The 12969-nt window shown below is 33.5% G+C and overlaps 1 protein-coding gene across 3 annotated transcripts in view; it reads left to right on the top strand.

The window, feature by feature from the left end:
- The window catches only part of jing (AE binding protein 2 jing), a 37338-nt gene extending 25938 nt beyond the window's left edge, over positions 1–11400 (top strand). For 2 of the 3 annotated variants that reach the window (XM_070653577.1, XM_070653575.1), the window contains 4 exons: positions 6292–9079; positions 9144–9285; positions 10394–10592; positions 10677–11400. In XM_070653577.1, the coding sequence (XP_070509678.1) occupies positions 6292–9079; positions 9144–9285; positions 10394–10592; positions 10677–10908 (3361 nt within the window). In that variant the 3' untranslated portion in view covers positions 10909–11400. The remainder of the gene's footprint in view (positions 1–6291; positions 9080–9143; positions 9286–10393; positions 10593–10676) is intronic. The other variant, XM_070653578.1, reaches the window with a different exon arrangement.
- The last annotated feature ends 1569 nt before the right edge of the window (positions 11401–12969 follow it).

Genomic DNA, 12969 nt, shown 5'->3' with positions numbered 1-12969 from the left:
AGACCTAAAAACCAAGATCCAGTAAGATCCAGGTAGCTATAACTTTTTCCTTTTTCTTTCTTTTTAAAACCTCATTTCCTTGCACTCTTGATAGAACGAAGCTATTAAAACAAACCAGCTCTTCAGACATCTCGCGTTCCAAGAACGAACGAACGAACGAACGAACGAACGAACGAACGAACGAACAAAGTGCATTATTAAGCTACCTTTTTGAAAACAAGTTTCAAAAATGCGCTAAAAATTTGTACATAGCTATAACTTTTTCCTTTTTCTTTCTTTTTTCCTCATTTCCTTGCACTCTCGCTCTTCAGACATGAAGAAGAAACAGAAAATTCCTCCGATACATGCACGAAAATTTTCCCATCGACTTGAATTCCTTAAGAAATAAAAATTGAGAAAAAAAAAGTTTTTTTGGTGAGCGGAAAATGTTCAAAGGAGATATGAGCGCGTACGTACATTGCACATATTGTTGGATGCAATGTAGAAGACATTGACTCCAAGAATAGAATGAAGATTGTCATTTTTATTATTCAGTCCTTCTTCTTGTTTGCTAATTTCATTTATTTCTGATCCTTTCCAGTCTACTTGCTACTTCAATTTAATTTTTTTCAATTTTCGCTTCAAGCTTCTCGTTCATAATTTATGAAACGTACCTGGATATATATGAGGAAAAAAAATGTTATTTTTTTGTGGATGGGATGTAGACGGATGTAATGAATTCTACTGTTGAGTCTGTGTCTGGAAGGTTTGTTTGGGGATTTTATTGTATTTTGAGAATTATTGTGAGGTATTAAGCTAATGGGGTTCTGGATGTTTATGTTGAGTTTAAATGGAATTATTTACATTAATGCTTGGAAATCAGTGTATCCGAGGGGCGGGTTGCTGAGTGTTTGAGGATTGATGCTGAGAGTCTGAGGTTAATTACTGAGTGTATTATGTTGGTTACTGAGTGTTTGAAATTGGTTGCCGAGTGTCCGAGGTTGGTAACTGAATTTCTGAGGTTGGTTACTGAAAGTCTGATGTGGGTAGCTAAATTTCTAGGAACTAGTTAGACTAAATGTACAATAAATACAAGATTAAGAAGAAATTCGCACAAATTATACAAATCATGATGTTAATGCTGAGTGGAATCTGAGGAACGTGTCATATGTAGGCGAATTTACCAATGCAATAGGCATCTGTGGGCGAGCGGTTAGCAAACAGATATGATACCTGGAAGGCACATGTTGTAGATCGAATGTGTTGTAGGATATCATCGAATCTAGCCTGAGGTCGGATTTTTGGCCATTTCTTCGTTGTGTGCTTTCCGGGATATACTCTAATACGTAAGAACTTAGGTCTGATTCCCACCAAAGGTTAATCAATAAATCATCAAGCACGGTTTATTTTGGACTATTCCTCAATACAAAATCCCAATATATGAAACGTTCATAAAAGGTTGGGACACCAGGGAGTATTCAGTACCTAAAACCATATCCAATCACTATCCAAATTCTTAAATCTCAAAGAATCATTTTGAATAAAATTTATAATTAAGTCCCCTCAGCCATCTGCTGTAAAACCTCTGTCAGAACATTTCTTCTAAATTCTAACCCCCCAACGTGAATCTAATTTGTACCAAACTGAGAACAGAGTCAATTCCTATGTAAACTTTAAAAAATCTTTCACCTATAGAAAGAAAAAAAATATTTTTAAAGAGACAGAAAAACTTTAATTTACACAAAATGAAATTGAAATAGGAAATTCAGCTCAGACACGATCAAAAAAAAAATTGAAAGGAAATAAGAGAAAAATTGTGAATGAAAGGAAAATTAAATAAAGAGAACATCCAAAATGAGAGTGAAATGGGTGAGATAAATTGGAATTATTTTCAGTTCTTTTTCCTTCTTCTCAATTTTTTTGTATATACAGATTCAGTCTCTCACGTTTTATTTGAATAAAATATAACGAACTTTGATTGTATTAGTGACCAATACATAGGAAGTGATAAGTAAATATTTGAAACAAATCAAATTTTTATTTACGCGTTCGCGTTCAAAATGTATGCAAAATAAATTGCTTTATCGAAAGACTTGTCGGCTGGCTGTTTCTCAAATGTAAGCCAACAGGCACTTAAGGCAGTCATAGAACGGAAAAAAAAAATATTTTTTTCTATCGACATAAATAGAAGAAGCGTAAAGGAAATGAAACAATTCACAACTACACATCATTTCCACGCTATATGCAATGTGCAAGTTTATTCTATACACAGCACAAGCTGTGAGAATGAATAAAAAAAAAAGACTTCAAGTAAATAAAAAAAATACTACAAACAGCATTCGAAACGTCTGATGACTTGTTTGCTGTTTTGCCTCTTTCCGCGTACACCGAAGTCAATGGACGATGTGAAGAAAGGAAAGAAAAGCACGAAATAATAAAGAAAAAAGAATTCAAGGCCATAAAATTAAATCTTCTTCTCCAGCACATTCTCAGTTTGTATACTTTTTTTTTCATTCTTTCTTTCATTTCATATTTTATACGTGAAGAGATAGAAGGAAGAGAGAAAGAGAGATTGAAAAAAAAATACTTGCATGATTTCCATATGTGCTATTATATGTCAAGCATGTGTGTAATAATAAGAAGAATGAGATTTAAGGAAAACAGAGATGGAAAGAATCAGAAATGAGACAAAGTGAGGCTGATTCAGTTGAAATAAATGGGAATCACGTGCGAGAAACGGAAGCGCATTTTCTTTGTTGTGTCTTTGTGGGATGATGTACAGTTTGGAAATTATTTGAAGAATTAATCTTTGTATTACTGAAAATTAAATTTGTAGCCGCGAAAATAAATAGATATGGAAAATTAAAAAAAAAATGATCGAAATAATTAAAATATTTATACTTTAAAGGACTTGAACCTTTCGATCTATTGATTTTTGGATATCAATTGAACAATTAAATGAATTTTTACGAGATACTTCACGCATTTGGATCTACTTAAACCTTTTAACACATATATAAAGAAGGGTCAAATTTTCATAACCCGAACTACACAAATTAAGTAGTCTTGACCACAGAAACAATTCATCACGCTTCTATCTTACTTACTTACTTACTTACTATTGTATAACCATGCTCCTTTGTGGAATTCTGTGGAACTTAGAATACAACAAAATGCTTTCCATTCGACTATGTTGCTAGTCACCTAGTTTATACAAATTCGACTCTTTCTAACCACAAGGAAGTGATTTCCACTTTTTGTTGAATTATAACGCAAAGTTAATCCTTATAAAGGATCCATAGCGCAAAGCTTTTCTTATTTGTGTCGCTCGGGTAGTAAGACTAACTGAGTCTACAATTTTAAAAGCTTTATTCATCATTATCAAATTTATAAGGCTCTGCATCTACTAAGTCCGAGAATATTTCATAGAATTTGCTAACCTTAACAAAAGCCAACGACAAATCCCATCCACAAGATGTATGAATCACCACCGTCAAACACTTAAACAATGAAGAATGTATAAGACAAATTGTGATCTCCAGCTACTTAAATCACATCTCTTTGTAGAAAATGTGCTAAAAAAGGATAGAAATAAAACAAGAATTCATCTCTATCATCAGGTTGCTTTATTATGATAATTTATATTCTCTGTTTTCTCTCCATCTTCTCGCTCGTCTTTTTCATGCTTTGCAAATAGCTGCTTTGCAATGTTACTGTTGTTGTTCTTACTTTACATTATTCTTTTCTTCTCTTCAGCACCCGAGCGATGCTTCATCGATAAAGTCAGAGCACACAGAATACATAAAATAATAAAAGAAGTTTTAAGAATGAAACAAGTTCTTGCTATGGGTTCATGAACACTTGCAGCAGTTCTCATAATAATAATCATATTATATTTCTAACTAGCCATAGCCGTACTCACATGAGCGCCTAATTTAATTCTTACTCATTACATTGCAATATGCAGAAAAACTGCTTGTAGTCACCTTGCAATGACCATGATATTGCTACAAAGCGACGCTAATATTTTGTAGGAATAACCTCTAGACAGTCAGTGAGATCATTAAAATACAGCACAAAAAATTGTGTAGCGTACAATGAAATAAAAAATTCTATTGAAATAAAAACAAAACGAGCGGGTCTTAAAAGTCTTTTTTAGAATTATTCTTTTTGCTGCTGCTGCTGTTGCTGATGCTGATGCTCTTTTTTTACGTGAATTTTTGTTAATAAAAAAAATTATTCTCATTTGTGCTTTTTGCATTATTCGTACCCTTCTTGTTTTTAATCCTCTAGAATTAGTTGCGATTTGTTGTAAAGTTTTCGGACATGGACATAACGAGGATGTTTAATCGTCCTCGCAATTTAATTAACGTGACTTTTGAGATGTGCAATTTATGAGAATGTATTTTATGAATTGGGGGCTTAATTTTTGATTGTTGGACAGTTGGGAATCTCAGTTGTGGCTTGATGTTGTTCACTTTTGCATTTATAAAGGATTGAAGCTTTTGTAGATTGAATCGGCTAGCACATGGCGTAGAAACGGCTGAAAATGCGTATTACGTAGACTTGGATCTGGTCTTATGCTGGATTTCATCAAACCTGTAAAGGATTAGAGCTTTTGTGAATTGACTTGGAGTGCATATAATGTAGAAGTGGCTGAAAATGCATCTCATGCCGACTTGACTCTGACCTGAGACAGGACTTCATCAAATCTTGTCTGGAACCACAGCCACAATAGATTGTGGCCTGATGTTCACTCATTTCTATGACATGTGTCTTCCGATTGGTTTTCCGCCCATGTTAACAAATTCAAGGAAGACAATCCTCAATGACTATATCAGCAACACGTGTACTTCCAAATACCTAACAATAAAAATTTTAATATAGTTCAATAGATCTTCCATCCATCATTATATAAACTGAAGTCAATGATAATCCTTAAAATATCATCATCACTTAGCTACCTGACAATTTATTGCCAATTCATTTTTACGCATCGTTTAAATATTTACTCATTTTATTAAGCACCAATAAGGAGGCAATTTCTTATTTTGCTCTTATCACAATCATTTATCTTTGTTATTAATAATAACAATTTCCAAGAAGTGTTGAGACGTAATCACAAACATTTCCGTTATTATAAGGTTGTACACCGGAGGAGGATGATGCTACCTCTTGCACGTTCAATCCAATATTACTTGTTTATGTCTTTCGACAGAACTTTATTGTTATCTATTAATATTATTGAGAATTGTATCTCGTGTGCCTGTAAAATTCATGATTTATAAATTTCTTATGGTCTTTTGGTAAATTGAAAAAGGTAAAGGGATGTTCAGGTATTAGTGAAATTCATCTTTTTAGGCGCTTTACTGGCTTTTCCATGTAATGATGGTAAATTATTCAGTATTGATGAAAAATTCATAATGCGATGAACTTTTTGAGTTCTTTTAGATTGTAGAGGCATTAAAAAATTATATCGCATTTAAGGGACAATTCCTTATTGTGTTTACTTGCTATGATTGTTGTTTAGATATGATATGGACAAGTTAGGCCTCCCACCTTGCCTCCTACATGTCATAAAACAGCCTAAACAGCCTACACACCCCTCAAATTGATCAATATCTCTCCCATCCTATTCTATCCCAAATCTACTAACATCACCAAATCAAATGTCCTAAGGATAAGTTCCAAAATGCAGCATAACCCATTTAAAGTTAATGAAATTATGAAAATTAGATGAATAACGCCTATGACATTAAAATGCATTTATCTCAACATAAATTACACCTTGGGTGATTGTACGATTTACAATTTGCAATTTGTGCACCGTCGGTTGCACAAAATCTTGATTTAATCATCTGTTGTTGGCCATGGAAATCATTGTCGTGGAACTGTGTATATTTTTTTACTTCTATACTCAGTTTTATTTCTTTATTACTTCGTTTGCTTCTTTTCTTACATTAATGCATTCATCATTAGCAATAAGACAGTGGAATGAATGAGTGAGAGAGGTTAATGTGCACACAGATATTTTTAATGTATGGACGTTCATAAATCTACCAAGTGCAACAAATTAATTATATCTACAGTAAAAAAAATAAATATTCCTACTAGTAAAATCATAGTAAATTAGCATTTCCATTGCAAATTCATTCTGGTATATTCAGTACAAAATGAAGGAAATTAAAGACGAGCATTTAACGTCGGATGGGAGACGAAGACCAGAATGTTAACAAATAAGAAGAAAAAAACTTAAATTTGTATTAAATGATGTTTCATGTATTTTTTATTTTCTCATCTTCTCATTAACAGTGGTGTCGTAACCATGAGTGCAGATTCAACTGCAACAAGCGACTCATCAGATCCAGGTTCACCATTTAGTAATACATCAGTATCAACATGTACGGATGATGTGACAGCACAAAAATCAAATAAAGCAGTTGCCAGTCAAACGATAAATGGAAAGGCACTTAAAAGGCAAGCACAAGTGACAGAAAAGGGTGATAAGAAGAGGGTACGAAAAGAGATACCGAGCAAGAAGGGAAATGTTGAAATAAAGTTGATTCCAATAAATGCAACACAATCGACATCTTCGGCAGTAATGACTGACAGTGTTGTATCTACAATAGCCAAGAAAGCAAATTTGGTCAAAAGTACATTATCAGCAATAACAAATAATATTAATGTGTTCAAAAGTCAAGCAAAACCTGCCATTAATAATCAATCACAGCCATCATTGGTAATTCCAACACAAACGCAACAAACTCAAATGACAAATGTGAGTTCATCAACGGGTGGACTAGGAACAACAATCAGTAAATTGACTGATTATTATAAGCTTAAAAAGGATCTCACGAATAATTCGAATATTGAAAAGTACTGCAATATGCTCCTTAATTTACAGCAACAACAAACAAGTGCCAAACAAAATAACCAAAACTCGGTAAAAACAAAGGAATTAACCATTGCAACGGCAAAGAATAAGATTGCTGGTGCAACCACAATCACACCAATTACAAGTCAATCGCAAAAATCGACATTAGTGAAAGCAACAAATGCAAATCAATCTGTGGCAAAGAAGTCATTGACGAATGAGAAGAAAACGGCAAAAATTGCTCCAGTTATTCCAGTTGCACGTAAAAGTTCTACGATAACGACACAAGCACAAGCAATTCAACAGCCCGTAAAAATTTCTCCAAAGAAACCAGTTTCTATTGCTCCAAGGATTGTTGGAAAGACATTACCAAATAATGGTAATAATAATAATAAAAATCCTACAGCAATAATTCATCCGAAAACAGCAACTGTTTCGATGACAACAAATTGTAACTCAAATGATAATAAATACAATAGTTCGATAGGAACATTATCAAATATATCAGTAAACGAGCAACAGCAACAACAGCCGACTGTCTTATTAGCAGCAATTAGAATTCCTAATCAATTACCAACATCAACACAACCGCCGCCATTAAAGATACAAAATGGATTGATGCAAAAGTCTTCAACCACAATGACTACAAAATTGGCACCACTCTTACAATTTCATACACAGTCAATGATACCGAACTTAATACAACTGCCAAACTTAATTGCTACAACAAAAACAAAGCAAACAGCACAAAATGCGCCAATGCAACAAAATCTCATGCTCAATAATACTCAATTGACACAACAGCAACAACAACAATTATTCATGAATGGTGCTGTAATTAAATTACAGCCTGTATCAACGCAACAAAGTCCATCACAAACTGTCACATCATCGACAACTGTAGCCAATATGACATCAATTAATGGAACAACTCAAAAGTTTACAATACAACAGCAACAACAGGCATTTACTGCACAACTAGCAGCACAACATATGCAGCAATTATTTATGACGACACCTGTTCTATTTAATACATCATCCATTCCGACTGTACTTACATCACAACTTGCAGGACTGCAACATGCATTTAATCAGCAACAAGCTGCTGCTGCCGTATCAGCTGCAATGTCGATGCCACCATCGAGTATTCCAGCATTACAGCCAATACAATCATCACTTTTATCGTCCTCATATTCAACAGCTTCATTGACATCGACGACAAATAGCATTCAATTGCCCAGTTTTAGTACACTATTACATAGTCATACTGGTATGCAAGCAACAGCTGGTCAACATCATATCCATAATACTCAATTACAACAAATTCCAACATTGATGAAGAGCTGTGCTCATCCAACATTTAATCAATCATCACTTCCACCATCATTAACAATTACATCTGGATTTGTTCCAAATGCAACGCCAGTTTCTCAACCAGCACCGCAAGTTCATTCATTGACACAGCAACAAAAAGTAAATGTACCACCACAAGCAACAATTGCTCCCTCACAAAAAGCCAATCCACCACCTCCTTTAGCTCCTGCATCGAATTTAAGTATAACAACTTATCCAAAGCTCATATCCGTTGCTAGTTCATCATCACAAACCTCACCGAAATCACCTCCACCACTCGTTATTCCACAAAAGGTTTCATTACCGCATGGATCTCCCGTTGTCACACTTCCACAAACCCCAGTTAAACAGGAACCAATAATCAATGGTGAAATTCAAAAAACTAATGCAATTTGTATTGTTCCACCACTTCCATCACCGGAAAAGATCTTACAGGTGGAAACGCAAGAGAAAATAACAGTTATTGAGACATCAAAGGATTCAATAAAATCAGCTATAACAGTTACCGTTGAGGAAAAGGCAACAGTTGAATGTGCCAAATCGCCAATTTTATCACAACCGAAAACAATTCGTTTTCCACCCGTCAAGGGAAAAGTTACGGTATGGAAGAAATGTATAAAAATATCAAAGACAGGTGTATGTAATTGGGAAAAGTGCTCGAAGCAATTTGATTCAAATGCTGATCTACTCGAGCATTTACATATGAATCATATTAATGAACAAGGTGGACCATTTATTTGCTCATGGCGCGATTGTAAGGTCAATGGACGTGAGGGATCAAAAGGATGGCTTGAACGTCATGTTATGTCACATGTTGGTTCAAAACCATTTAAATGTATTGTTGAGAGATGTGGAATGAGATTTAGTAGTCAGGTATGTCGCTTTATAATGATGAGTAAATTCAACTGAATAATAAATTTCTCACTAAATTTTACAGGTTCAATTAGAGAAGCATGTGAACGGACATTTTAATAGCTCAGATCAACAAATTTACAATAAGAGGACATCCGACCCACCGATGCCAAAGAAAGTTAAGAAGGATCAAAAGAAAACTAAAGTTCGCCGTCAGCCATGGTCTGGTAAGTTGAATAAAGCTTTTTATGGAATTTCCGGAAATTCTATAGGCGTTTCTAAGAATGTGTAGGATGTTCCACGGTATAATAAGGTGTTATTGGATGAATAGATTAAAAACAGCATAGATGAATGAAAAATCTTTAACGTTGAGTGAGAGTGAATCATATACACGTTGATCAAGTTAAAGATGATGATGATGGAATTTTAAAAAGATCTTCTTGACTTCCTGTTGGACGTCTTTTAACATTTTTTTCGCGCCATGCTAATTTATATATCAAGCTTAATTTACTTTGCAAATTTTTTATGAATGAATAGAAATGAATAGACAGATTTTGATAGTTTATTGGGTGGATATATAACTTTATGGCTTTAATTGGGGCTTTTTTCTGGGTGGGACGAATATCCGAACAGCACAACGTGTTCGCTATATTGCTGAATTATCGATAATACGTCTTAACTGACAGCACCATTACGACAGATTTTGATCCATTTTTAACGCATTTGCGTTACATTTGCAAGTGTACAGAAATCATTAGAATTTGACAGTAACTAGGCAAACCGTCCAATCGGGAATGTGTAGCTCGGGAGCTTGTATTGTTCAAAAGTTAATTTAATATTACTGCATATCATTTCACGACTTCGAGAGCTTGCAGGATTAGTCTAGTGCCAATTTCTCCAATATATCCTTACCGTGGCACATCATTTGAACAGTACAAAGACACTTATAGTATCTTACACTCAGTACACACAGTCCACAGGACTCATAGTGCACAATACACAGTACATAGTACAACAGTACACTTATACCATAAGTCAGTGTTGTCCAAACTTATTTTGCGCCACGACAAACCTTGGTTTTAAGACTCGACCGAAATTGCACACGGCATACTTCATGGCATATCCAAAGAATTTTGGCAGTACACTAGTGTGCCGTGGCTCTCAGTTTGGCCAACACAGTCTTAAGTGTACCTTTACCATAGCAATTGTCCCTTTTATAAAATTGGAATTCAAAATTACAATTTTACCCTATTGGACACTCAAAACACTAATTTCATCCAGAGGTCAATGACCTCATAACACCTTAATAACATCAAATGATTAATCTTAATACAGTTCCTTCTTTAATTTCAGCACGACGATTCGATTTCTTCGATATTGGTATGATGGACGTATTGCAATATCGTTTGGAGAAGGCAGAAACCATTATGCATGGACGTGAGATTGAGGTTACATTTAAAGGTCGCATAATTGGCAAACGACGGGCTGTAAATGGCGATGACGAATTTCAAGTCACATGGAGTCCTTTAAAAATGTAAAAATAATTCACAAACATTTTGTTGCTGTTTTGTATGAAAAAAATATTAAAATTGCAAATTTATTTTCTTGTATTATTTAGAATTAATGATGAATGGATGAAGAAGCCAGCTGATGCATATAAGCCGAGTTTTCAATTAGTTAAGCATGTATCAATAAAGCGAATGACCCCAATGCAGAGAATTGCATTGGAAGAATATGTTAATACAGTGACTAAAATAAATCACAAGGGACCGAATGGATTAAAACAATTGAGAAAATGTTCATCGACATGCTCCTCATCGCGTGCATCGGTAACGTCAGCATCCACGTGACCTTCTAATAATATTATCTGCAATGTCGTCAAGGAATTGCCGAAAAAAGGACGAAAATGTCGAAGACTTGTACAGAAATTGTAGAACTGATGAATATACAACTTTTTGACTGTAACTACCAATTTGGATTTTTTATTTTAAATAGACTTTTGAACTTCCACGCGGAAGGGTTATGTTTAGTTGACTAAGTAATGTGAAATTTTTAATTTTTTTAACCTTTTTGATTTTAGCAAAAATATTTGAAATTCAAACAAAAAATCTTAAATTTAATTTTTCGGAAAGACTTTTTTTTTTTTGAATAATGCAACAAAAAAAAGAAATGTTTAGGATATAAGGCACATGTATATGTAATAATCAATGAAAACATCACCCAACCCATGTGTACAATGATGTACAAAATATGAATTATTTTAGTGACAAATTTTTAATTTTTTAATTTTTTTCAAATCTTAAATTGAGGATAACTTTTTGTGGCAAATTATGAAAATAATAAAAGAATGTGTTAATAATTAAATAATTTTAAATTTCTTCTTCGAAATGATCTCTTTAATGTCTATTTCATAAAAATTTAATTGAATTTTTTTGAATCGAAACTGTCAAAATAATTTATTTAGTTAAAAAACAAATTCCTAATTGTATTTCTTTAATGCGAAATTCATTAATTACAGTAGTTAAATTTTTTAACATTAAAAATTCTCAATCCTTAATTTTTAGACTCCAATTCTCACATCCTTAATTAAAATTTAGACTATTAAAAAATTATGTAAGATTGGTAAAAAAAAAATTAAATGGAAATTAATGAAAAATTGAAATTTGTTGATCTCAAAAATATGAAGCTGGTTTAATTTTTTTCTGCATTAAAGAAATCCTTAAATCAATGATGATAGCAAGTCACAATATGAAATTGATAAAGTGATATTTTTTTGTTTGATTCGAGATATGCGAAAATAATCGGAAAATAAATGATTTATTTTAATAGACAAATGAATGAGTTAAGCTTGGTAGATACTGAGTATTCATGTATGACAGTTGTGGGCAACCGTTGTGGGAAATGCTATGAATTGCATTCCACATGCTGTTATGGTCGTGGCTTACCCCAATCTATGCCGTAGCAGAAAAAAAGGTACAAATAATCTAAGTACTTTGTGAAAGTATGGACGAATCTGAACATGGATAGAGCTACTGATTCCAGACACAAAGCTGCCAAAGGAATCCATATGGAGTATTTAAATTCCAGAATCCTTGTAGCTTTTCAATGTCTGGCAAATGAAGTTTTGTGTCTTTAGGGTGCGATCTAGGTTCTAAAATCTGTCGGAACCTCTAGCAGACCATGAGCATGTTTTTAAGAGCAAATCACGCTCGCGAGCATGCTTAACTTGCATATTTAAGTAGATTATTACCTGTTAGGTAACCAAAACAATAAATCATCAAGATTACAAAGATGTACCACAGAAACATTAATGATGAACTACATATCATCATGTTCATTTATGTTTAATCAAGATCCTCAATTGCATCATTAAGTGATGTTAAATTCCTACATTGACTAAAAGTTGTGTAAATTTCCAACATGACAAGAGAAACTGCACTCTTGATTTTGCTTATCTTGTTACCATTTAAAACATCAATATTGATGGAACTGAGGAAACTACATAATTGCCATTCATATGTCTATTAGAAATATTGATAGATTAATTCTTGTGTTGAAATGTTCATTTGTAATTGATTTATCTTGACATTCATATGAAAAATGAGAGAGGATTGCTTCTTTCCTTAACATACTATGAGGATATTCATATGGCATGAGTGATGCACTTATAGTGTCATGTGAGGATGCTCATAGTCTGTTAGGGTTTGTAATATTTCAATTGGATGATGATTAATTTTTAGTAAGTGCTTAGTTTGTCTCTATGAATTCAACTAGCTTACAACCTTGCTCAAAATTAAATGTTTATTGGTTTGGTCACTGTACAATAGTATCATATAGATCCTTAAGTACCAAAAAATCCGTTCCAATGTACAAAAAATTACCTTGACTCCATGCTCAATTTGAGTTCATCT

The sequence above is a fragment of the Chironomus tepperi genome, unplaced genomic scaffold (genome assembly GCF_022539635.2).
Source record: "Chironomus tepperi strain 1889 unplaced genomic scaffold, CSIRO-AGI_Ctep_v1 contig_68, whole genome shotgun sequence".
Taxonomy (NCBI): Eukaryota; Metazoa; Arthropoda; class Insecta; order Diptera; family Chironomidae; genus Chironomus; species Chironomus tepperi.
Note: the sequence above shows the minus strand (reverse complement) of the source record. Positions and strands in the feature narration are given on the sequence as shown.